The 23,613-nt window shown below is 40.7% G+C and overlaps 2 protein-coding genes across 10 annotated transcripts in view; one reads left to right on the top strand and one right to left on the bottom strand.

Annotated features, from left to right (window-relative positions):
• The window catches only part of ASB7 (ankyrin repeat and SOCS box containing 7), a 45,847-nt gene extending 38,130 nt beyond the window's left edge, over positions 1-7,717 (bottom strand). The window contains exons 1-2 of one of the 3 annotated variants that reach the window (XM_074964822.1): positions 7,479-7,717; positions 5,180-5,387 (exon numbers count right to left, since the gene is read on the bottom strand). The gene's annotated coding sequence lies outside the window, so the exon portion shown is untranslated. The remainder of the gene's footprint in view (positions 1-5,179; positions 5,388-7,478) is intronic. The other 2 variants (XM_074964823.1, XM_074964824.1) reach the window with 2 other exon arrangements.
• A 44-nt stretch (positions 7,718-7,761) lies between these two features.
• Positions 7,762-23,605, top strand: LINS1 (lines homolog 1). 7 transcript variants are annotated; one of them, XM_074966545.1, is made up of 8 exons: positions 7,762-7,880; positions 12,522-12,640; positions 13,854-14,417; positions 14,508-14,597; positions 16,670-16,811; positions 17,121-17,720; positions 20,631-20,808; positions 22,280-23,605. In XM_074966545.1, exons 3-8 carry the CDS (start codon positions 13,995-13,997, stop codon positions 23,163-23,165), a joined length of 2,319 nt encoding a protein of 772 aa, XP_074822646.1. In that variant the 5' UTR covers positions 7,762-7,880; positions 12,522-12,640; positions 13,854-13,994; the 3' UTR covers positions 23,166-23,605. The 7 variants fall into 7 exon arrangements, with proteins under 7 accessions (XP_074822646.1, XP_074822641.1, XP_074822644.1 ...); XM_074966540.1 differs by having other exon boundaries at positions 20,628-20,808; positions 22,280-23,604; XM_074966543.1 differs by having other exon boundaries at positions 12,522-12,645; positions 20,628-20,808; positions 22,280-23,604.
• The last annotated feature ends 8 nt before the right edge of the window (positions 23,606-23,613 follow it).

Here is a 23,613-nt window from a genome sequence, read left to right as displayed (position 1 = left end):
GAAAAATAAGCTGCATTCGGCAAAAGTAAGATCTGCAAACTTAATGAAGAGTGATTTTACTGAGTGCAATAACTTAAGTTCACCTATTAAAAGGATTTACAAAGGTTGGTTAAAATACTTCACCAGACTAGATTATATCAGAAATAGAATGGTAACCAAAATCTGGCAAATATGTCTTGATACCAATGAGTGCTCTAATGTTGTTGCAGAAATTATAATTTGAGAATTTTCTACATCAATACGTTCCGTATTAAATAAGGAAGGAACCTAAATGCAAATACCATTTGGAAAATTCTGACAGCTCTTATTAGGTTTTCCCCTTACAGGAAGTTAGTGTTCATGAAAATGAGATCTAATTGCAAAAGTTATTGAAGTGTCCTGTGCATCCAGATGGCAAAATAGGTCGCAATCATCCCCAGGCCATAAGCAGGCCTGTGGCTTATCATTTCATTGCTGGCACTTTAATACCACACTAACACGAGTAGTATACTGTTATACATGATATCGCTATGTCCACATGAGAGATTAAGTCTAGAACCTGTCTGTCTCTTGATGAAGTTAAATATCCAATAGCACTTTATTCTCTATTATTTAAAGAAAAATCATGACCAATGTTCTCTCCTCAGAACCCACTTGCCCATTACAAGAAGTTACCCAGCTAATATTGGCTAGTTTAAATGGCAATTTATTTACAATAAAAAATGTCTATACTTGACAGTATATTTTGCACTTCTCCATCACCCTTCAATCGTTGCTCATTTTCCTAGGCTGCAGTCTATTAAGGGCAGGAATTGCGTCTTTCTGCATCTATCACATTGTCATTTGTGTTCTTGTACCACTTACAATACCATTCCTATCATATCCCATTTTCACAATTATCAAATAAAAAATGAGATGGCAGCATTTTAAGAGGCTTTATTATCCTGCTGTACTTCATGATGGACATGCTGTACTATGATCCAGTCGGAATTCAAGCTAGGTAGGGCTTAGAAAGGTAAGTCCATGAAAGGGAGACCACCAAGTAATATTTAACTGCCTCAGGATGTGGCACTGATGAATCATTGGGAGCTATTTTTAATCGCTGAATCAATAGTGAAAAAAATCCTCCAAAATACTATTGGGACATTGCACTACTGTCTTTCAAACCTAACGTTAAAAAAAAAAAAAACCTAGGTCCTCACAAGTGGTCATTAAAGGTCCCATAACACTTCCTATAAGAATAGTGACATTGTAGTCCAGCATTCCGGCGAAATTCCAACTCCTCTTGTTACTTTCTGCTTATTTAAATTCCCCCAGAAATTTCAGTTGGCCAGCGTATTCTTCACTTCCCATCTTAAGCTGCTGTGTGGCATTGCGACGTACTGTTAAACAGCTGTTGTGTTGTTACACTCCACAGGTGGCTGCATTTCAATGGTGGGTGAAGTAAGTACCTATATCTTTATCTATGTCACAGAGGTGTTGTAAGGATTATTTTATGGGCCAGATTTGAAAGAATTAGTAAATTACATCTCCCTGCATAACTCAAGACCCCTGTGCTGGAGAACAGCAAGGGTAGGCAGTGCTTCTGCTGCTAATCAACCTCATGGTTCCTGCCAAGGAAACGGGCAGCTTTAACTGCTGTTGGAGTTCCACTATTAGAAGCACCCGAGAGGAATCCAAGGCCATAAACCCTTCCCAGACAGGGCCACATTGAGCCCTTATGGCTCCCTTGGTATAAGGAAGGCTGTAGCAGTTTTGTGCAGCTGCAACCTCTTCCTTCAGAATCTCCATGAGAGTCTAAACTGATGGACTGTAAGGTGAATCTGGCTCAGTCTCCCCAGTGTTTTGAGATCCTTAGACAGACGGTGTAAGTCCTATACACTCCTCTTAGGTCCAGTGGTGCAATTTTTATTTACTTCAGAGAGGGAGAGGGAGAGGGAGAAAAAAAAAGAAAAAAGCAAGGATATAATTGACATGAAAATTTGGCCTCGAGTCAAGCATAATTCTGAGCAAATATAAATTTACATGACATGATACGTACATAATTTTAACATAATTTTAACTTACAAAAATGAAGATTCTTTGTATACAAGTTTTGCATGGGCATAATTACCTCCAAGAAATCAATCACATTAAAGCTGCTTGTAATTTCCCATGGAACTGACGTGAACATGTGACTTCTATCATTTAAATATCCGAATAGAGACATTTCAATGAAAACCAACAAGTAGAGAAAGAATATTTTGATACAGACTGAAATATCCAATCATTCCTAGAAAAATTACAACACAGCTGATGCTGAATAAAAATAAGTAGCATTTATATAATCTGTTTCATCCTCCAAAGATCTCAACTAAAGATTTATATTTGCTCAGAGTCTCATTTCAGAATGTCCTAAAAACCTGAGTGAAAACAGTACAATGGACCACTTGGGCAGATAACACCACAGTTTTTCATTCGCAGTACAATTCTGGAAGCTAATGCTAAGGGCTCAACAATGGAAGACCGTCTCAGTCAGCAAGTGTTCCGGTTTCTAAGAGTCCACCATAAGAAAAACAAAAAAGGTAGTTTTATACAACTAGAAAGCAAAACAGAAAAAACCCTACTTATCCTGTAAGTCTGTGTGTGCAGTCTTCCTTCTACCTAGGAAATAGCTGTACTTGTAGAACAGAGATCCTGATTTGGCCTTCAGTTTCTAACCCTGCTTCATTACTTGTTCCCAATCACCAATGAAGTTTCAATTGTCAGCTAATTCCCTGATTGATGGTGATCACATTCACAAAACTGTACCCGTCACAACCTTTGCTGAATTAGTATTTCATGTTAAAAAAGGAGCCTCTCAAACAAAAAAATCAATGCTTGTTGTTCACCCTATGAATGAAACCCAAAGAATTAAGGATCTGAACAAAAAAATACAGCACAGGTTTGCACCAAAGCTGGAGGTTTGCACCAGTGTAGCTACTTCAGTGAAATTACACTGGTGCAAGACTCCCTCATGCAGAAAAGCCCATGGATGCACACTGAATATGTGCAGCAAACACAGTATGATTAGCAGTAAGCGTACGATTTGGATCACATGCCATAACCATGAACGACAGGTAACAGAGTACTTCCTCATTGTACTTTTAGAAAATCATCTTCTAAATCTTATTTGACTTGCATGGCTGTGGAGTTTTTGTTTAGCCATTGATATATAAACAATTATGTTTGACCACAGATAATATGCACTAAGAATCCATCTATACTAGGAATGTGATCAATTGTTGACCAACGTCATCAGCAAAAAGTACAGCCTAGCCCCTCTGAAACTGGTGCTGAAAAAATATGACTGCTAGTGAAAACTGGGTCAAACCCTTTTCAACACATTCCAGAAAGTGCAGTAGACTCTAGCAGAATGTAATATTGATACTTTCTATAACTGTGGAAAAAGCTTAGTCTCATCTAAAACTTGCATTTTCAAGATTCTGAAGAGGATTCTTCAGAAAACCAGGTTTCAGAGTAACAGCCGTGTTAGTCTGTATTCGCAAAAATAAAAGGAGGACTTTGGTTAGTCTCTAAGGTGCCACAAGTCCTCCTTTTATTTTTTCAGAAAACCAGTGTCAACAGTGGGTCATTTTCCTAATATAGATAGACCTAGAAGCTACGCTATTGTATGTTACCAGTTAACTTGGATTATAACAATGATTTTAAATGTATTCAATTCAGTTTCCTTTTTCTCTTGAGCCCACAATCCACAGCTCCTCTTAAGGTAAATGAAATGTAGAAATGTTTTGAATAAGGAGAGGACATATTTAGATGTAGATTGACAATGAAAAGCAATATAAACAGGAACTCCATTAACTGGAGCACACTACGAAAGGCATGGTTCCAGAGTACTTAGGAGATCCTTTCCAACTATCATCTACAACTTTCAGATAAATCTGGTCTAGGCTTGAAGACGGGCCCATACCTTTTTCCATGCAGACCCCTACACCTGAGCCACTTCTCTCTTCTTTTATCTCTTTTCTTCAAAAAACACTTCTTCCTCACAATCACTTCCATTCTCTCAGCCTATCAAACTTCCCCTTATTCTCATAGTAACAGTATTTGCACACAAACCATTGAATTCTCAAGACACGTGCACTACAGACTGGAGCAATCTCAGTCTTATTGCTGCAATGCTCATACTCTCTATTTCCCCACGACTCTGTTCACTTCTTATTACCATCCTACCATCACTCATCATGCAATATCTATTTAGATTATAAATAATCTGGGGCAGGGGCATCGTATTATTTGTCTGTAAAGTACACTTATTGCCCTGTGCAACTAGCCAACCAACAAAGGGAATGATTCCTATGCAAGAAGATTTTACTGTAAACAGTTGTAAAAATCATTTAAATAAGATATAAGCTCAAACACTCAATATCATCAGAACAAATGCAAATGGTCAAGTTACTTATAAATATCTAACAAGAATTTCTGGCAGAAAAAATAATAGATTTAACAAAACTATACACTAAGGCAGCTTTATGTCTTCCAATTGCCACCCTCCCTTGTTTATCTAAACCCTTGTAAATCTTTGCTATCAAAACATTTTTGAATTTGTGTAAAAAAAAAACACCTCCCAATAGCATTTTGAGTTGCAATGAACAATAATATTTGATTCTTCTGTGACTAAGTCTGCAAAGGCCAAGATACATCAAGAAGGGCTGAACTTGTAAACAATCAATTGATTGATTAGTATTCAGTGTTCACAAACTAACTGCAATACAATCTGCACATATACGCTTTATACACATTAAGAATTACAGACAATTATAAATAAACAGTCAAAATGCATTTACTGTTACCTATGTTAGTAATGATTCTCAACCACTGCAGTTATCATGGAAGGTTTCCTTTGTGTGTATAGGTGGGAAGTAAGACAAGGGGAGGGATGTATAAAATTTTTATTTATTTTTAAATAAGGAGACCTAATTAACAACTGACAGGGAGTTTTTATAAAATTTTTAAAGAGAGAAGCCACAAAATATCTTGAAGCCACAGCCCACAAAAGTAAGTCAATGTTTGCTGTATTTAGCAAATGATCATGCAAAGCGCAGAACAATACTCAGAGAAGGGAAGAAGTTCATTCCCTTTCTGCAAAGTTATTTTACATTTTCAAGCCAAATAGCAAATAGTTTTTAGAGAAGGGGGGAACCTAATCCTACATACTCACATAAATGAGTCAATAGAACCAACAAGAAAGGGTTCCACAAACATCCAGACAAGGCTGTGTGGACGTGCAGGAATGGTCCGGTATATGAGATAAAAGAGTGATGTTGGATTATCACCTTTATATTGAGTACTACTTTCACTTTTTCTTACTGTCTGTATCTTCTTCTTTGGATTCACAGCTTGCAAGTCTCCCCTGAGGCAACTTGAGCCTGAAAAGAGAGAGGTAGAACTGAGCTATGCAATGTTAGATGAATGAGAAGTGAAGGATAAAGGGTGTTAATGTCCAAAACACTGTTACGGTTGGAGTAGGGAGAATGAAGAGAGAGGAAGCAAAAGGTATTGCCACAAAGTGGAAACTGAAAAGGAGGGGTAATCCACAGAGAATACTTGGGGTTTGAATGGGGGTAGAAAAACAGCAGGATAGTCAGTCTCCTCAAAGTACAGTCTCATTGGGATTGAAGTAAGGGACAAGGACCATTAAAGGGTGGGCAGAGAATAACCCACAAATCAGAGTTCCAGGGGAATTAAAAGGAGCAGGAAGCTAACTGCCCCCTCCTCCTGCCCCCCAACAGCAGAGTCTCAGGAGCTTTGAAGAAGAAAAGTAGGGCATGGGGGAGAAGGTTAGCCACCAGACATGGTTTCGACGTCTGAAGGAAGATGGCCCAGAACAGAATATCAGGGTGATGGTGGGTGCAGAAGAAATGGTAGAAACATCTGAGAGCAGAACACGGGCTCAGGATGATGGTGCTTGTCTTCCCTAACCAAAGTCTAGGGCAGCATTTCTCAAATGTGGCCTCCGTGGCTGCATGCAGCCACTAGGGGTTTTCTTGTGGTCACAGCCTCCTGGGCAATGATTGGGTGGGGCGGGATCAGCCCCTCCCCTGGGGCCACAAGGAGGGGTTGTGCACTGCTCTCCCTCTGGAGACACAAACGCTGGAGGAGCAGACATCGAGTGCTAGTTTCCCATCTTCCCGGCGGTGGTGGGGCTCGGGCTTCCGGCTTCAGCCTTGGGGTGGTGGGCAGCAGGCTCTGTCCACATGACAACAGCTGTCAGCGGGCTCCAGCCATAGGCTTCCACCGTGTCTCTGGGTTTTGGCTGCGCAGAGACAGGCTTCATCCCCTAGCCACTGGGCTTCGGGCTCACCTCCCCATCCAAGACTTAATTTATCTCCCAGTTGCCAGGGATGAGTAAGTCTGCTGCGGAAAGTGATATTTGTATGTTAATATCACTTTTCACTGCCTCCCAACTAGCTAACAAGTCTGCTGCTGTGAAAAGTGATGTTAACAAAACATACAAATAACACTTTTCAAAGAGGCAGACTTACTAGCTAGCGCATCTAAAAAAAAAAAACCTCCATAAAACCCACAACCAAAAAAAGGAAAAGAAACAACAACAAAAGACAAGAACACCTTATCTGTGTTTCTATTCTATTTAGGTCCAGTAAAGAATAGAGAAAACTGTACATTGTTATTATTATTGAGTCTGTGGGGGAAAAAAACCCTACATAAATAAATTACTATGATTTGGACATGTATATGCGCATACTTATTTATGCTTCCTAACCTTAATTAAATATTTTAGAAAAATTGTCATAGTGGCCACCACCAAGAGTTGGTGGCCGCACTCTGAGGCCACCAAAATTTTTGTTGTGAGAACCCCGAGAGTGGGGAAGAGGGTGAAAGGTGGGGAGGGGAGCAATGCACGAAACAGAGTATTTCAGGGCACCTGAAAGGGGACAGTGGGAGCAGGGAAAGGTGAACCCCCTACAGCAGAGTATCCAGAGAAGGATCAAAGGGGAGGGGAGAGGATGGAGCAGATTTACTCTTCTCCAAAACAGTTTGGGAGGATAGTGGGGGCAAGGGCTACAGTGGGAGGAGAGGAGAGTCAGGGGGGTGAGGGCAGGTATGGAATGGGCTAGTCCCCTCCAGAGCAGAGTCTCAGAGGGGGCAGGGGGGATAGCCCTCCCGCCTCAAGAGCGGTCTCAAAGGAGCCACGGGGCAGAGCGGGGGCTAGCCCCCCAATACCAAAGTGTCCAAGGGATCACGGGGCGGAGGGGGGAGTAGCCGCCCAAGATCAGTACCCAGGGGGATGGGCCAGTGACCCCCCCAGCAGTCCTATGGGGCTGCAGTCTATTCCCCTCCCCCCGCAGCAGAGTCCCGTGGGAAGGGGCAGGGGGATCAGCCCCGAGCGCGCAGCCTCGGGGCGGGCACGGGGAGGGGGCTCAGCCCCCCGTACCAGTGGCAGGCGCCCCCATGACGGAGTCTCGGGGCAAACAGGGCTTTAGCTCCCCGGCTGTTACCTGTCTCCTCCTGAGGGGGACGGGACGGGACCGGACCGGCGGCCACTCCGCGGCCGCTCCCCCCACTGGCACTGGCTCAGGGGTGGGGGGAGCCGCAGACCCAGCCGGGGGCGTTGTGGGGACACTTTGCACTGACTGAGCCGCCCCCCTCCTCACTCTGGGGTCACTGGGCAGGGGCTGACCCCCGCCGCAGCCAATCAGCTGCCGCAGCCATAGTCCCGTCCCGAGCCGTAAACCACCGCCGCGCCGGGTTGGGTGGCGGGGTTTGGGCGACTCCGCCCATCTCCCCTCCCAATGCCGTAAAGCTTGGTGGGGCTTTGCGACCGCTACCGGCAAGGATTGGTTGCGCTTGAGTTTGTCCTGGGAGAAGTGGGCCCTGCCGCGCCCCGTCTCCAGGGGCGGGTAAAGCGAGGGGGTTGCCTAGCAGCGCTGGGTGGGCGGGGCAAGGTGGGCGAGCGGGAGCGGGGGGACTCGTACGCGCCGCGGCTGGGCCTGGCGGCGACGGCTGCAGAGCGGGACCTTGGGCGGCTCGGTGAGGGAGGGCGGCCGGCCGGCCGGCCGGCGGAGCAGGGGACTGGGCGGAGGCGTGTGGACTCGGGCGGGTGGGGGGAGGCTGGGTCATGGCGGCGGCGGGGGGAGGAGGAAGCTGGTCCGAGAGAGCAAGGGGCTGAGGAGGGCGACGAGACCAGGTGGGGGTGAGGGAAGCCAGGAGGTGGGGCGGATGGTGAGGGCCGTCGGCCGAGGAGGAGCATTTCGGGGCGTTGGAGGGGCTGATCTGGCACAGCACGTTTGTAATCGAGGGGCGGGAAGGCTGCCCCTGTGCACCCGGCTGCTCTAGGCGCGATGCAGATGAGGCGAGGAAAGAGCTCTCCTTCCTAGGGCTCTTGGATCCCAGTAGTAACAGGTTTATAAAAAAAAAAAAAAGTCAGGGCAAAAGTGTGGGGTCGTTGACATCTGGTGGGAGTGGGGCGGCGGGGAGGCTCTGCTCTTTCCCATCCCCATGTGGCAGTTGTTAGTCTCTAAGGTGCCACAAGTCCTCCTTTTCTTTTTGCAGATACAGACTTTAACACGGCTGCTAGTCTGAAACCTGTCATTATGCAAGGCACGGAATTTAGCCGTGTGGAGTAAAATATTAAATTTGTTAGTCTCTTAAGGTGCCACAAATCCACCCTTTCTTTTTGGGGATACAGACTAACACGGCTGCTATTCTGAAACCATGTGGCATAGTCGATGACTGCACATTTTGGGGTGGGAGTATGAATGCCTCATTCGTCACCTGCGTGGTTCTGTTCCCTGCTGTACTCCAGTGATTACTGCTCTGTTCAGCAAGGACATTAGCTTGGGTATTGCTACTATAATGGCCAGCAGTGGAAAAAGTTAAGTGGTGACATTCTAAATGGTTGTAATTAGGAGACAGAAGGTGGGTGAGGTAATGTTGTTTGTTGGACCAACTTCTGTTGGTGAAACAGACAAGCTTCAAAGTTTAGGCAGAGGTGTTTTTCAGGTCTGGGAAACCAGTTTGAAAGCTTGTCTTGTTCACCAACAGAAGTTGGTCCAATAAAAGATATTACCCATATGTTCCATATCTGGGGATCAGCCCATCTACAACAACTCTGCGGACAATCAAGATAACTGATGGTTCACACCTCGCAGTTGTTGGAGACTGCACAGGCAGGCAGGACGAACTGTGATTTACATTGGAAATATTTATTCCCACACAGAGGCTGGAAATTTAACAGTGTTTTAAAGGCAAGCCAATACGCTGAAACACAATTCTCCAGCCAATTATAAATTTCAGAGAGCCAGAGTATAGTTCATCTATATTCTGTGGTGTGTGGATCTGCCATCACTCCTTGACAGGAACCAGAGCCTTTCAGTGAAACTTGAGCATGGTCATGCCCCATATTTCATGCATCATAGTTGAATCCTCCATTGTTTTCTGTTTGGGAAGATAGCAGTAAGGAGAGAAACTTTTTCATGCAATAGTATTTAATATGATCATGCTCCAATGAAGGACAAAACAAAGATAATGATTTAACAGGACTTTCCTTTCATCATGATTGTGAGAAACACAGGCTTCCTTAGCTAATTGTATCCTATGTGAGTCATGACATGCTAACTGTAATAAAAAAATATATGTCCACTGTAACCAAAAAATATCACTTGTGACTTAAAATGCAGTCTGAGAATGTAGAAGATAATGTAATTTGGAAAAAAAAAAAACTGTTTCAACATCTGTGGTTATCAGAGGAGTGATGGATTTCTGTATATAGTACGTTAGCTGAACTACTCCACCCTGAAAACAAATACAGACTTTATAATTCCATTTTAGGGATATTGTGGAGTCATTGACTAGCCATTGACTTATGTGGTTTATGGTGTTCCTCAAAACTTGTTGGCCTCAAATCAACTGTCCTCCATGCTTCATGTCTCTTCTCCCTTACTTTCTATTTAGGTAATCCTTATTTACCAATCCCTGCAATTTTTATTTAGGTCAAACCAAAACAGTCATAGCATTAACATGATGTTTGACAACCATCACGTTATTCACTCTCCATGTATGCTATATCCCCTTTCTCTCAACCTGTTGTCTGTCTTGTCTATTCACATTGCAAGTTCTTTAGGGAAGGGATTGTCTCTTATTCTGGATCCTGCTTTGGATTGGTTTCCAGGCGCTGCCATAGTATTCCTTACATATCCCTGCTATCATACTGCTATCTCTTATTCCCCCTCTTTTAGCTTTGTGTCCTCTGCCATGGTGTCTTACTGTGGCTGAAAAAATCTCTGTTGTCCTCTGGCATCTCTTTGCTCTTTCAAATGCACTTATTAAAACCCATCTCTTAAAGCAACCATGTCCCATTTTGTAATGACAACCACTCTCTCCCTTTTTCCTGACTTGGTATCCTATGTTGGTTTAATCTGTTTTAGATTGAGGTCTTTGAAGCAAGTGACATGTCTTATCAATCTTTGGTAAAGTGCTGTATAAATATGACACATGGTCAGGGAAAGCACAAGCACTATCATGTTGCAAAGGTACAATTTCATCATGTTTGTCCTAGAGGAGTTCTAAATTTATTTCACACTAACAGCCTCACTGTATTGTATAAATTGGTGCACAAGGGATCCATTCATTTAACATCTCGGACAGTAATTCAGTTTGGTCCTGAGTAAATTAGTAAATGTGTTGAAATAATTTTATTTCATGTATTGGTTTAGGTAGAGATCAAACTCAGAGTTGTATAAAATATTCACAGGGTGATTTCCAAATTTTTTTAATGAGGTTTCAGATCATAAATTTCTACCTCAAGTAGAATTCAAAGTATATTCTGCAAATGAAGGAGAAATTTATAGCCTGAAGTATCAGATTTATTCTTAATATTTAAAGTGCAGGCTTTGTGAACTGATAGCGGTCCCTGCCTCAGCTTGGCAGATTTGGTTGAGGAACATTGTAAGGTTCTAAAATCTGCAGGTCAACTGTCACAAGTGCAGTGGAAAGATATTCTCAAAAATACATGGATGTCAGTGTAAAAAACATGCGTGCTACCACAATTTTTATAGTTCATTGTGGATAATGTCTTGTCTTCCAATTCCAATTTTAGATTCTGCCTCAGAGGAAATATGGTCTAGTTATGGAAGTCAGGAGACTTCGGTTATATTCCTCAATCTGTCACTAACTTGCTTGGACAGCCTTGGAATGTCACTATCTATCTATACCTTAGTTTTCACATATATAAAACGGGAATATTCCCTACCTTTGGAAAGTACTTTGAGATCTTCAGCTAAAAAGTACTATATATATGCTGGGTGCTACAGTCTAACATTTTGTATACTTTTACTCTATTTCTCATAGTTAAAATAAGCAGAAACTAAAAATATGTAAACTCTATGGTTCTGTTTGCTACTGCTTGCAAGTATAATTGATAGATGTGCTGGGAATCATACTATGACAATGTGCTGTCTTTTCATGAATAAGAAAGGGACTATAAGTACTTACCAGCTGGAAAAAGAAATGCAGCTAGTTACAATATGACCACTCTGGGACTGCGCTTGTTTAGTTCTGCCAAATTTTAAGGCCCAGTCACAAAAAGGCATGCTGGGGAAAAAGTTCCTATAAGAGGGCAATTCTGTAGAGAGAGTTAATAGAAACTAGAAAAGTACTAAAGAAGTGCCTCTGGGGTGTGTTATGAGTTGTAACTGTCACCTAAAGATAATAGTATGCAAAGAGAAACTGCTATGATCTTAAGTGTGTCTTCTTAGTTTTCTGTTATGGAGATCTGTCTGTCAAGGCACTTGTATGGTGATGGAGCTGTGTAAGTACCTAGATAGATGCTCACACTTGAAACTGAAGAGTGACACTATGAATTTAAGTAACTTCTCTCTGTAAGCTGTACTAAATAATTGTGATGCTATTTAAAGTGTAAACTTTGATAACAAAGTCAGTCTTTCTGCATGTGGTTGCAGTATTTGTACGGCCTTCCTGGCGAGGACTTTTATGTATATTTAGGGTTGTTCACAAATTCTTAGACCCAGCTTCTTAAGTAGCTTCTTATTTTTGAGTGTCTCGGTTGCAGACACTAAGAAGAACCTTATCTTCTGAAGTACTGAGCACCTGGAGTTTCTATCGACTTTTGTTGGAGGGTGCTCAGCACCTCTAGAAATCAGGCTGATGGTGTCAGGAGCTTGGCACCCAGAATTAGAGACCGTGACTTTTGAAAGTGTAGATGTTAACTAATGCAGTTACACAAGCTTTGTTTTATTCTGTTTATTAAAGCAAGGGCCACGTTCTGCTTTTCAGTATGTGCGTATTACTCCCATAGAGCTCACATGCAACAGAGTGCAGTATTTGGTCATTATTTTCCATTTTTTAAAGAGTGATCCTTAAGGATTCTTGTGGGTGAAAATCTTTAACCCTACCCTCTTCAGACTCACCTTAGGGGGGCTATGTACAAAAGAATGAGAAGCCAGATGTAAGAAACCAGTGTTTTATATTGTTCTGTAGAAGTAGAATAGTGTTTCCCCAATGTTCTCTTTTTTGTGTTTCAGATCAAAATGTGTCTTCTGATAGCCTGCCTTCCTCTTTGCCTTCATCAGTTCCGGCGAGCACTTGAATCCTGCCCTCACTAATATCTCTGAACTCCAGAAGAATCTACATAATAAGAACAGTTAAGTTAGGTTGTTTTTAATACAACTCTTTGGTAATGCTTTTAATGTTTGGCCATTTAAAAATATTTTGGTGCCAATCCTGCAAAAAATTGCACAGTTATGAGCAAGTACTTTTAATAAACTTAAGTTTGAAGCCTTCATTCTGCAAACACATTTATGCAGGCAGATCTTGATGCTGATGTATAGTTCCACTGACTTCACTGGGACTCTGTACTGGTTCAAGGGTCTGCTCACCTGGATCCATTTACAGAATTGGGGTCTTATTTTCTTTAGTTAAAATCCAATGTGGATACATTGTTTTCCTTTTCTGAGTTTTGCTCGTCCACCAACCAAGCAGTTTAAAACTCGGTACAGTGAATTTGCTTTAAAAGGGAAGTAGATCAGTTGTTGGGACGTCTGTAGCCATAAAAGAATATGCAAATTTGTATGTGTTTAGTCAGAACAAGCTATGGTTGAATATCCATGGAATACAAGTTTTGAAAAGAAGGTTGTATACATTTTCTCCAGTGGACAAACATCAAGACATACTGGCTATGTATCTTTACTCAGTTCTTTAAAAAAAAAAAAAAAAAACTTATTCATTGCTGGCAAAACCCAGGATGTTATAGGAAAGAGTGCTGGCAGTGCAGTAGATGGCACTGTTCTCTCAAGTCTGAATCGGTGCCCCAACATGATGATAGAAGGCACTGTTTGTCGCTGGAGCTTTTTCACGTGAGACTTTAAACTGAGGTCTTGATCATTCAGAATGGCATGGTATTTTTGCATGGTCTGGTCACATTGACTCTGTAACTTCACCCTGCCTGCCTAAAATTCCTCTGACGTTTGAATGATCACAGTATTTTTCACTTTCTGTCCCATTTCAGAAGTATTGCTATGCACCCAGTCCCGCATGACTCCATCCAAATGGCTTAATTTCAGAGGTTGGCAGGATTCCTGGATTTGTGGTATAACAGAGTTTGTGCTTTGGGATGTTTGGATAAAGAGTTTTATGTGGATGTCAGTTATCATCCTTGCTGTTTAAGAAATATTGTGCTGAATGCACATTCCTAGATTGTTTGTTTGGTTTTTTTTGTTTCTTTCAAATGATGTTTATTAACAGTAGTTTCATTTTAGCTATGATGCTCAGTAAATGATCCAAGTTCAGCTGTATCATTCTGCTAATCTATTAAATTTAATAGCAAAAATGATTTAATCTCATTACTTTTTTCCTAGATACCCTAGAAGAAATGCCTCTATAAAGCTACAAATCCATTTCGTTAATTGGACAGAAGTAATTTAAGAAGTGACCCATAATCCCCACAAGTAATAAGTGAAGGCGTAAGACATTCTCCAAAACATAACTTTTCCCGCAAAATGGGAGATCTGTCTCCTCTCCAGGAGCTGCATAGGGATGTGCTGATAGGCACTCCTTTAACAAAGGACAGCCATGATTATGCCTTTTTCCTCAATCCGCGTGTTTCACCACAAGATTCATCCACAAGAGTTAATGAGTCACATAATCAAATATGCCTAGAATCTCCTAACTGGGGCACTTGGAGCCATCAGGACTCTGCTGTTTCAGATGCTCTTGCCCTTGTGACAGATGATAAATCTGGTAGCTTTGCAAACACGAACTCTTCAATGTTCTGTTCACGGGAAATGATACTGCTCCAGTTAACCTTGATCAAGATGATGATTGCCAAAGTACAGTCCCAGGAAACTGAATTCAGCATAAGACAGAAGTACCTTGATATAATTACAATTCTTCTGAAAGAGACAAAAATTGATTCAAAATTAGTAAGCTTTTATAACTGTTCAAAACTTTTCATAACACAAAGTAAAAAGTGAATGTAACTTACAGATTTTTTTTTTTAAACATATCTGCAGATTTGTCTATGCAATACTTCTGATAAGCTGTTGTCTCACATGGCTTCAAAAAGTATAGCCTCCCTTGTGTATTTCCAACTAAAGAAAGAGGTGAGTGTGTCAGGTTCCTGGGTGGACTTTGAATTTGTATGTAAGCTATCAAAGTAAACATGAGTACTTGGTGGATACATTCCTTCCAGTTTTCCTTACAGTTATTCCATCTAACTATAGCTGACCTTCTACAATAGTTAAATGACACAGAGCAGTCACTGAAAATTTGACAGTGTAACAGTTAAATTTTCTCTCTATTGCAAAGCCTGCCTAAACAGGTGCAGTGCCTATTGATGGGGGGAGATGCCAGAATCCTTCCATGCCCCTCAGACTATAGAGTAGTAACAGAGCTTCTCCCTTCCTGCATCTGCAGCCTCAAATCTATAATGCCTGTGTCTACTGTGCCCCATCCTTCCTAAAGGGATTTTAGACAATGGATCTGTGTAGTTGCTAGCATGACTGCTTTGCAGCATGCCATGGGCATGTACCTCAGTGGCCTCCTGCTTCAAAATCTTGCTCTTTCTCAATGCTGGGCACACTGTCTTTTTTTTCAGAAACGGTGTGTAAAAGTAGCATGAGGTAGTGTTGTGGGAGCGGGCCACACTGAGGGGGTATATTTGAGGAGGTATTGGGTGAGGAGTGATTTGGGGGAGGAAAGGGAAGATGCTTTAAGTGTGGTAGGAGGGGCATGAAAGGGTATGTTTACACTGCAACTGGGAGAGGGCTAGCAGGGCTTGAGCTAGTGTGTTAAAAATAGCAATTGTGGATATTCCACCTCTGGTGGAAACATGGGCTCTCAAGCCCACTTAGCCCCCTGGGGTTGAGAACCTGAGCTTCTGCCTGAGCTGGAACATCCACAATTCCTGTTTTTAGAGCACTAGTTGGAGTACTGCTAGCACAAGTCTGTCTACCCAGGTTGGAAGACTGGCTCCCATTTCCAGTATAGACCTACCCAAAGAGAGCATGGAGTGGACAAAGGGAGCAGTTAGTGGCTCTGGCAGGGATCAGGAGAATGTGTCGGAAGAAGTGAGGTCAGAAACGTAGGCAGGAGCAACGTTCTGAAAGTGAGCGTGAATATTTCTTTTAATGTAAATACATCAAGCTTGTGGTTTTTGTTTTAAAATGCTTTTAATAATTTTATTTTGTGTCACAAAGATATTCCCTTTAGGCAGCTTCCATTGTACAATATTAATTGTGCACGTTGCTGAACTTTATAAATCTCACTGTATTTACATTTATTTGAAATCTAAATCCTTCAGCAAATAAAAATAGGCACCAACCTGTTCATAACTAATAGAATACTTTTCCATTTTGTGTTGTCTGAATGTCCCAGTTACCAAACCTTACTGTTTACTTATTGAGACAAGGTGAGTGAGGTAATATCTTTTATTGGACTAACTTCTGTTGGTGAGAGAGACAAACAGAAATTGGTCCAATAAAAGATATTCCCTCACCCACCTTGTTTCTCTAATATCCTGGGACTGACACAGGTGCAATTACCCTGTTTACTTAGTGGGCACATACTGTAGGCCCTATTGCAATTTCTTTGGATGGTATTATCTTTTAGAAACCAATTTGTTTTTAATACTTTCTGCATAGGGGTCTTAAAACAATGAAGCCCATTAATTCAGTTTGTCTAATGTGTTACTACTTAATTCACTAGTAAGAAAATAACGTGCACATGTACAAAATAGAGTTTGAATGGCTGTATTTTCTTGCAAACCATTCCCCACTCTTGTGCTATTACCTGCCTCTAGAAACAAGAAATGTGGGAGTTATGGGTTCAGTTCTTGCCTCTGCCATAGTCCTTTTGTGGGACTTTGGATCAATCACATAACTTCACCAGGCTTTGGTTTTCCTATATGTAAAATGAGGATTTTTGCTTACCAAAAGGCTATTGTGCAGTTTCATGTTTGTAAAGGAGTGAAAGGTGTTTTCAAAGTGCCAAGCCATTTGACTATATTCTGTCTGTATCTTTGTCCATCCCCACACATACTCCTTTTAAATGTAACATTTTAAAATGTTACATCAGTGTGTTAACTTACTATGCACAACAGTCACAACAACAAAAAAAGTAATATCACATCACATTTTGTGCATGCAGAATGATTTTTTTAATTTATTTTTTTTAGAATACGTTTAATGTCACCTGGCTCACTTTTTGTTTGAAGACTCTGTCAGAATTCCCTAAGAGTGATCAAGTAGCAGAATGTCTATGGATTCTTAGAGCTATTATTAGAGACATTTTGAAAGATAAAGATTTGCACAAAGCAGGTACTGTAAGGTTTTTTTTTTATATTAATATACAAGTGTCCACTAGGGGGAGGAAGGCTACTTATTTCAGAGCAGTCAGCCTGTTTAAAATACTAATGACAATGAGTTATTTACTTTGTCATAATGAAAAATATTAAAAATGAAAATACGGTGCCCCCCAGTACACATTGAATTTGAGAGATTATCATGATCTCCTCCTTGCTGATGCTATTTCAGTGGTGGAAAAATTGTTTTAAATTATCTGGTTAATTGAATTGTAGTTTAGGAACTCCACTTAAACTCTGCTTAACATTACTTTATTTATTATAGATATACTGAAGAATGTTTTCACTCCTCTTGATACTGTACTTGAAGGATTTTACAATTCCATTTTGTCTCATCATTGTAACGGCTGCCAAGGTACTTCATTATATTCTAAAGCGGCAAACAACTTGATTGAATTCATAGATTTTCTTGACGTTCTTGTTACCTCAAGAATCCAACTAGAGTCACATTTCAAATGCCAAAGAATTTTATTTTTGAATACTTCTTACATCTTGGACCTCACTTATTCATCAGTTCATTATTTAATCAAGAAGAAGTCCATTATGCTCCTTAAAAAATGCATCCTTTATAAAGCTGGTGAAGATTTCGTAAGTGGATCATTACCCACTTTATCCTTACAGGATCCTTATTTGAATAAGGATATGTTAGCATTGGCTAATGTTGTCTTGCAAGCTGTGAATTTGGGGTGGCTGAATCAAATACCTGTTTCTGAAAAAGCCAGCTATTTTGGAGGCAGTGAAGCTCAACCTGAGGATGGCATCCACAGTGGTCCTGACCAAGTAATCCTCAGAGCCTTGAGTTTGGTTTTACTTAAAGCTTTAGAGATCAAGGTCCAGAACTCTACTAAAGCAGCTAAAATAAAAGGTAATGTTCTATTTAAATTCATTAAGTAGCATGCATTCTAAAGCTTATAGTTGATTTAGGCAGTTTAAGATTGTTGGCTGAGCTTGCACACAACTGAACAGCATTTCTCTGTATATGTTTAACTACTTCTGAATGCCACATCCTATCAATTCCAGATTTTCAGGGAATTTCTAGGAATCAGTGGCCAGGTTGACTCTGGGGACAACCTGAATGAACACTGATAGAGGGAACGCATGGAGCTACTGTCGTCTATTGATGACCTCTGTTAATACTTTGCAGCATATGAGTAGTACCCCTACTCATCCTCCCAGTAGAGTGTAATATGTTGACACCCTGAGTGACAAAAGAGAAATAATTGCTCTTCCTGCTGGGATCCCTGGGATGAATTGTGAGCCATGGGGGCAACAAGAGGGAGAGAAGAGAATCCCTTTCTTCCTTCCTAACATCCAGCCTCCTCAGTGCCTGCTCCAGGTAGGGGGGAGAGGAACCAGCTCTCCACCCCTTCCCTTTCTATTGGGGGGGAGAAAAATACTTTGGGAGGGAGAAAGGAGAGAGATATAGCCGCTGGCATGATGCAGAGAATGGGGCTCCATGTATGGTGGGAGCAGGGCATGACTGGGGAACAGAAACCCTGGCCTGGTGGGGAGAATGGGGGACTCGGGGAAGGGAGCACACACAGCCTTTGCCATTGGGGTGGGGGAGTAGGAAGGGGTGACACACAGAGCCTCTGCTGTTTGGGGGGGCGGGAGTGGGAATGGGAGTGCACATAGAGCCACTGGCATAGTGAAGAAAATGAGGGACCCTGGTATGAGAGGAGAAGGGAATCGGGTGCACACAGAACCACTGCAGAAGGAATATTCAGGCGGGAGTTACAAGGAGTCCCTGAAAAAGAGGGGCATGGAATGGTGCCACCCAGGGAGATTGTGAGGGGAATTAAGGGATCCACTGAACCCCTGAGATGTACAATGAGCTTGGCCTACAGAAGCTATGAAGGGTGCAACCAGCTAGATTAAAACACTTAATGTTAAAGTAATGACTTCACTTAATTTTAAGCAAACTGAATGTCAGGAATACAATTTAGGCACAGGTGCTGGGTGATCATATTTTTGGGTTTGGGGTTTTTTTGAGGGGGGGGGTTGCTATATTATAGTCTTAAAATTGCTTAATTTTAACTAAATTTAAATTTAACCCTTGGTAGTAGTTACAGATGTCTTAGTTCTATTGGGGGGAGGGGGATAGAATGATCCCTGATTTCAGTCTGAAAAGTACCTGAGCATGTATGATGATTGAATGTTCATATTCTTTTGCTGAGAAGCAAGGCAAGCCTTTAAAAATCTAATTTTAGGGTGAGCTACGTTGTACTTTTTTACAACAAAGGTTGTTGTAAGAAACCTTGCTACAGAATTAGCTTCCATTCAGACAAATGGCAAGGCTATACCATTCAATCCATAGAGCTTTTCCAATACGATCTAAGAAATGCCTTCTGATAATCTAAGTTGCCATTATTTTTTTAAAATGCTGAGCACTTGTTTGGAAAATCAGGACCCCAAATTTAGATTTGAGGAATCTTTTTACTATGCAGTGGAATATTGAAGAGGTAAATCTCTCATCTGAGGAAGGGTGTATATATGGTACAGACAGGGTTGTTTTTCAAGAGCTGGCCACAGCAATAAAATGGCATGGTAGTCTTGGGAGAATCTGTTTCCTCTTGTATCCTCAGGGTGTATGTGGCAATGCAGGTGCTGCTGACATGCAGTGTAGAGATAGTATTTAAAATTAGGGGGTGTTGCAATCCAGAATGAAGACTCGAAGGAAAATTTTATAAACTCAATGAATAATATAATTTTCTGGTAAGGTTTGGTTTGTATCTCTCAGCATTTTTGTTCAATCACAGCAGTCTACCAAGATGCATATGAGAACCCATCTCATCTTTGAAGGTTTTATGGTCAGAGTAGATTTTGCTATGGTTGTATTACCAGTTTAATACCTTTATATTTCCTGCAGAAGTTTAGGCCCTGATTCTGCGATTCGTTGTTGCTGAAAAACTGGACCATAGGGATCTTAGTCTTAACACTGCACCAGATTATTCCTTTGCATGGGAGGGACCAAGTGGGATAAATTACAGCAAGGTGGCTTTATCAGATCATTCTATCTCATCCCTCTCTCTACAATTGCATTTGCTGGAGGCCCAGGGCCAATGGAGACATGCAGTCAGAGAGCCAAATGAGTCAGAGACCCCAGGGCGAGTGTGGGAACATAGAGTTTCTATGTAGATGGCCTTGGATTTTTTTTTTTTTTTTTACAGCTCTCCTGAGACCAGCAGGTTTTGGAGAAGTAATCTCCTTGTTTATTCTGCAGTAAACCTGGGAGAGAGAGAGAGCTGACCCCATCCCACCCCACAACCATAAAGGTTCTCCCCCCTCCACACCCACCTCTTATATGTGGTCTTTCTGTGGGAGGGAGTGACAAGAGCCTGAGAATCCCATTCTTCAAATAATATACTTACATATGTCTTTAAATTGCATCAATGCTACCTCTTCTGGAAGCTGTCCTCCACTTGAGCAGTGAAATCTGTGTTTTGCATTAGAGTTATAAAAGTTAATATTGTAAGAATTTTTACATATACAATGTTTGTGCAAAAAGTAACTATATTTTAGGTTGCATTTGGGGTGAAATGATTTTGCTGATGGCTCTTTGCAAACCACTTCCAATTGCTTTGATTTTTGACTCCATAAATAGTATCATTCTGCAAGGCATTTGTCAATGCAGTGCTAATTCAGTTGATCTAAGGGATTTGTGCTTGGACAACTGGATTCCTATCCACTGTTAATTTAAGGAAGTGTGTGTTTTGCTTTTTAATATGAAAAAATGAAAGCAAAATTTCACAGTTATGCTCTCTATTTTTAGCAGACTTGCAGAGTTTCATGTCCCAGTTATTGATATTCTTGAAGAAACATCTGAAGTCTTCTCAGCATTTTCATCCAAATGTACATCCTTGTGAGTGGCTTTCCATGGTCTTTATAGAACAAGATGATGACATGCTGGAAGCTGCTAAATCATTGCTAACAGTTTATTTAAAGTTTGATAGGTTGGTATATCAATATATATATATATATTGATTTCTTTGTTAGACCTATGAAGACAAATTAAACTTTTATTTGGTGAGCTCATACAATTCATAATAGCAGTATTTTTATATTACTAGTACATAAAGAAATTACACAAGAAAGTATGTTTTTAACAATCTTTAATGGATTTATTGAACTACTTTTGGAGGACCTGAAAAACAAAGAGGAGTCCGGTGGTACCTTTTAAGACTAACAGATTTATTAAGGTGCCACCAGAATCCTCCTTGTTTTTGTAGATACAGACTAACACGGCTACTCCTCTGATGATTGACTTCAACAGTAGTTGGGAATCTTACATTGATGTTAATTGGTTTTGGATCAGTCTGTAAGTGGTGTTTTATGGTGGTTTTTCTATTATGAGCTCAGTCCTACCCTCTAATTCACAGTAGCTGACTTCACAGATTTTGAGTGATGGTCAGATGCTGACTAAAAGACAAGATTGAGTGGTTTTTTTGTGAACACTCAACTTTTTTGGAGAAGGGTTTCATGTTATGATTAAACTTTAAGAATGAGTGGAAGTTGAATCTGAGGACTGCTGAAGTGAACTGTTATCACGCTTTACAGTAATGGCTTCTTAGGCAGGATCCACATAACTTGCTGAAAAGTGGAAATATTGATATCTAAAATGTCTTGAGTTCTTGTGCATTATAAATTTATCATGCAAACCCTTTTGTTTCATTTTCATTCAATTTCCTGTACAGGGGAGATGCAGCCCAAATATATGAAAAGAAACTTGGCTAGGTGAATCACTTTGTAATTTCAAACTTGTTTGCATTATTGTTAGTAGTGTCTATCGTTAAATGTTAAGGCACCCAGGATTGAAAATGCTGGTCTTAAAGTTAAACACCTAAATATAGATTTAGGAGCCTAAATAACTTTTTTCAAGGTGCATAGCATCTTGTAAATGAAGTAACCTTTATTAATTTTTTGTATATTTACAAAAATGTGAAAAGGATATCTACTCACATACTCAAGGCACCTTTGACATAACTTATAAATATTAAATGGAGTAGTACAATTTAAGATAACTGATCACCAATGTTTCAGGTATCTTAATTTGATGACCTCCAGGACATTAAGGATATTCATACTCAGGAGGGTAGCAAATTCTGAAGCTGTTGAGCCCTCACAGGGAACGCCGTGCTAGCAGTCCCCTCTTGGTTTTTATACCAACAGGGGCTCCAGCTCAAACACCACTGCTGATCTCAACTGAATTTTGCTGAGTTCAATATATAGATTGGAAAGCCTTGCCTTTAATATTAAGCTATAGTAGGATCTGGTGTGTATACTGCTGATCTCTCATACATTGCTTCTACCTCTGTAGTTAAAATTACAAAAAATGTTAAGCAAGAATGTTTATGGAAAATTATTCAGTATTTAAATAGCTGTTCTATTGCATTCCATTTAATCTGTGTTTGACTAACTTTTCAGGTTATGGCATGATGATGCTGGTAACTTGTGCATTGAAGCGGAAGAAGACGAAACCTGGATCTGCCTGACACATGAGAGCGGCTGTAATCCTCACTGTATCTTTTTATTTTTCCTAAAAAGCATTGCGTTTGATTCCACAGTTCTTCTTGACTTTTTGATTTCATCAGAAACCTGCTTCCTTGAGTATTTTGTAAGATACTTAAAACTTCTTAGAGAAGACTGGCATCATTTTGTCAACATATCTAACTTCTTTGATATTGCGTCTAAAAGAGATGTGTGTGTTTCTTTTGTCACCTCATCCCATCAAGAAAAAAAAACCTGCCTGACAGATGAGAGTTTGGAAAATGCTTGTAGTGATCCAGTACAACACACTCTGGTATCTTTGGCTTCTTCCCAGAAGCCTTCTGTGCCAATGGAACAGCAAGGTGATGACCAAGTTGTAAAACCCAACAAGTCGAACTCATTGATAAGGACTGATAACACATCTGCATTGGATTGCCTTCAAAGCCTTGTTAATTATGACAGTTCAGAAGATTCTGAATTGGAGTCAGTTGGAAAGGAGTGTTTGGCAAACATGAAGCAGATGCCTTCAAATAATCAAGGCAGTACAAAGATAAGGGAAACTGTTTGTATGGATGCAGATGACAAACCCCATACACTTGAACCTAAAGTGTTACCCCTGAAACAAAAAAGTTCTAATCCCTCGTCACTCATGGTATGTAATATGTCCCCAAATATCCCTGTGCCTGTAGAAAGAATGCTTCTCAAATCAATGAAATGTTTGGAAGAACTGCAAAAAGCAATTTCTAGGTTACAGAGAAGAAACCTTTTCCCATACAACCCAGCTGCATTGTTGAAACTGTTGAGACAATCAATAAAAGCATGAATCCACTATAAGGCAATGAAGTGCTATTGACATTTTGAAGTGATTTCACACTAGTATGTGATGGAATGTTTCCATAAGAGAGTGTACATGCTCAAAGATATTCCTTTTGGACCAAGCAGGCTAAACTGGCTGCCAACTGACACTTTGAAAAGACAAATCTGCAGCAGCATTTAAGAATTCAACCTGTTGTTTCATGGTCCCAAACTTATTCATGGTACGTATGACAGAGTGAGGGTGAGTTACTGGGTATTAGCAAATTTAACAATAAATTGATTATTTACATAAAGACATAATAAAGTACTTTCACTTGAAGTGTAAGGTGTGATTCTTCCTAATGCCATTCTAGCATTTTAAGACCTAACTAGATTGTTAGTGCATTACTGACACTGATGCAATGATAATTCCAGGTTCAAATACTTAGAAGCACAGCTATGTAAGTTCTTTGGGG

The sequence above is a fragment of the Natator depressus genome, chromosome 10 (genome assembly GCF_965152275.1).
Source record: "Natator depressus isolate rNatDep1 chromosome 10, rNatDep2.hap1, whole genome shotgun sequence".
NCBI lineage: Eukaryota > Metazoa > Chordata > Testudines > Cheloniidae > Natator > Natator depressus.
The sequence above is the reverse complement of the archived record's forward strand: the minus strand, read 5'-3'. Positions and strand labels throughout refer to the sequence as shown.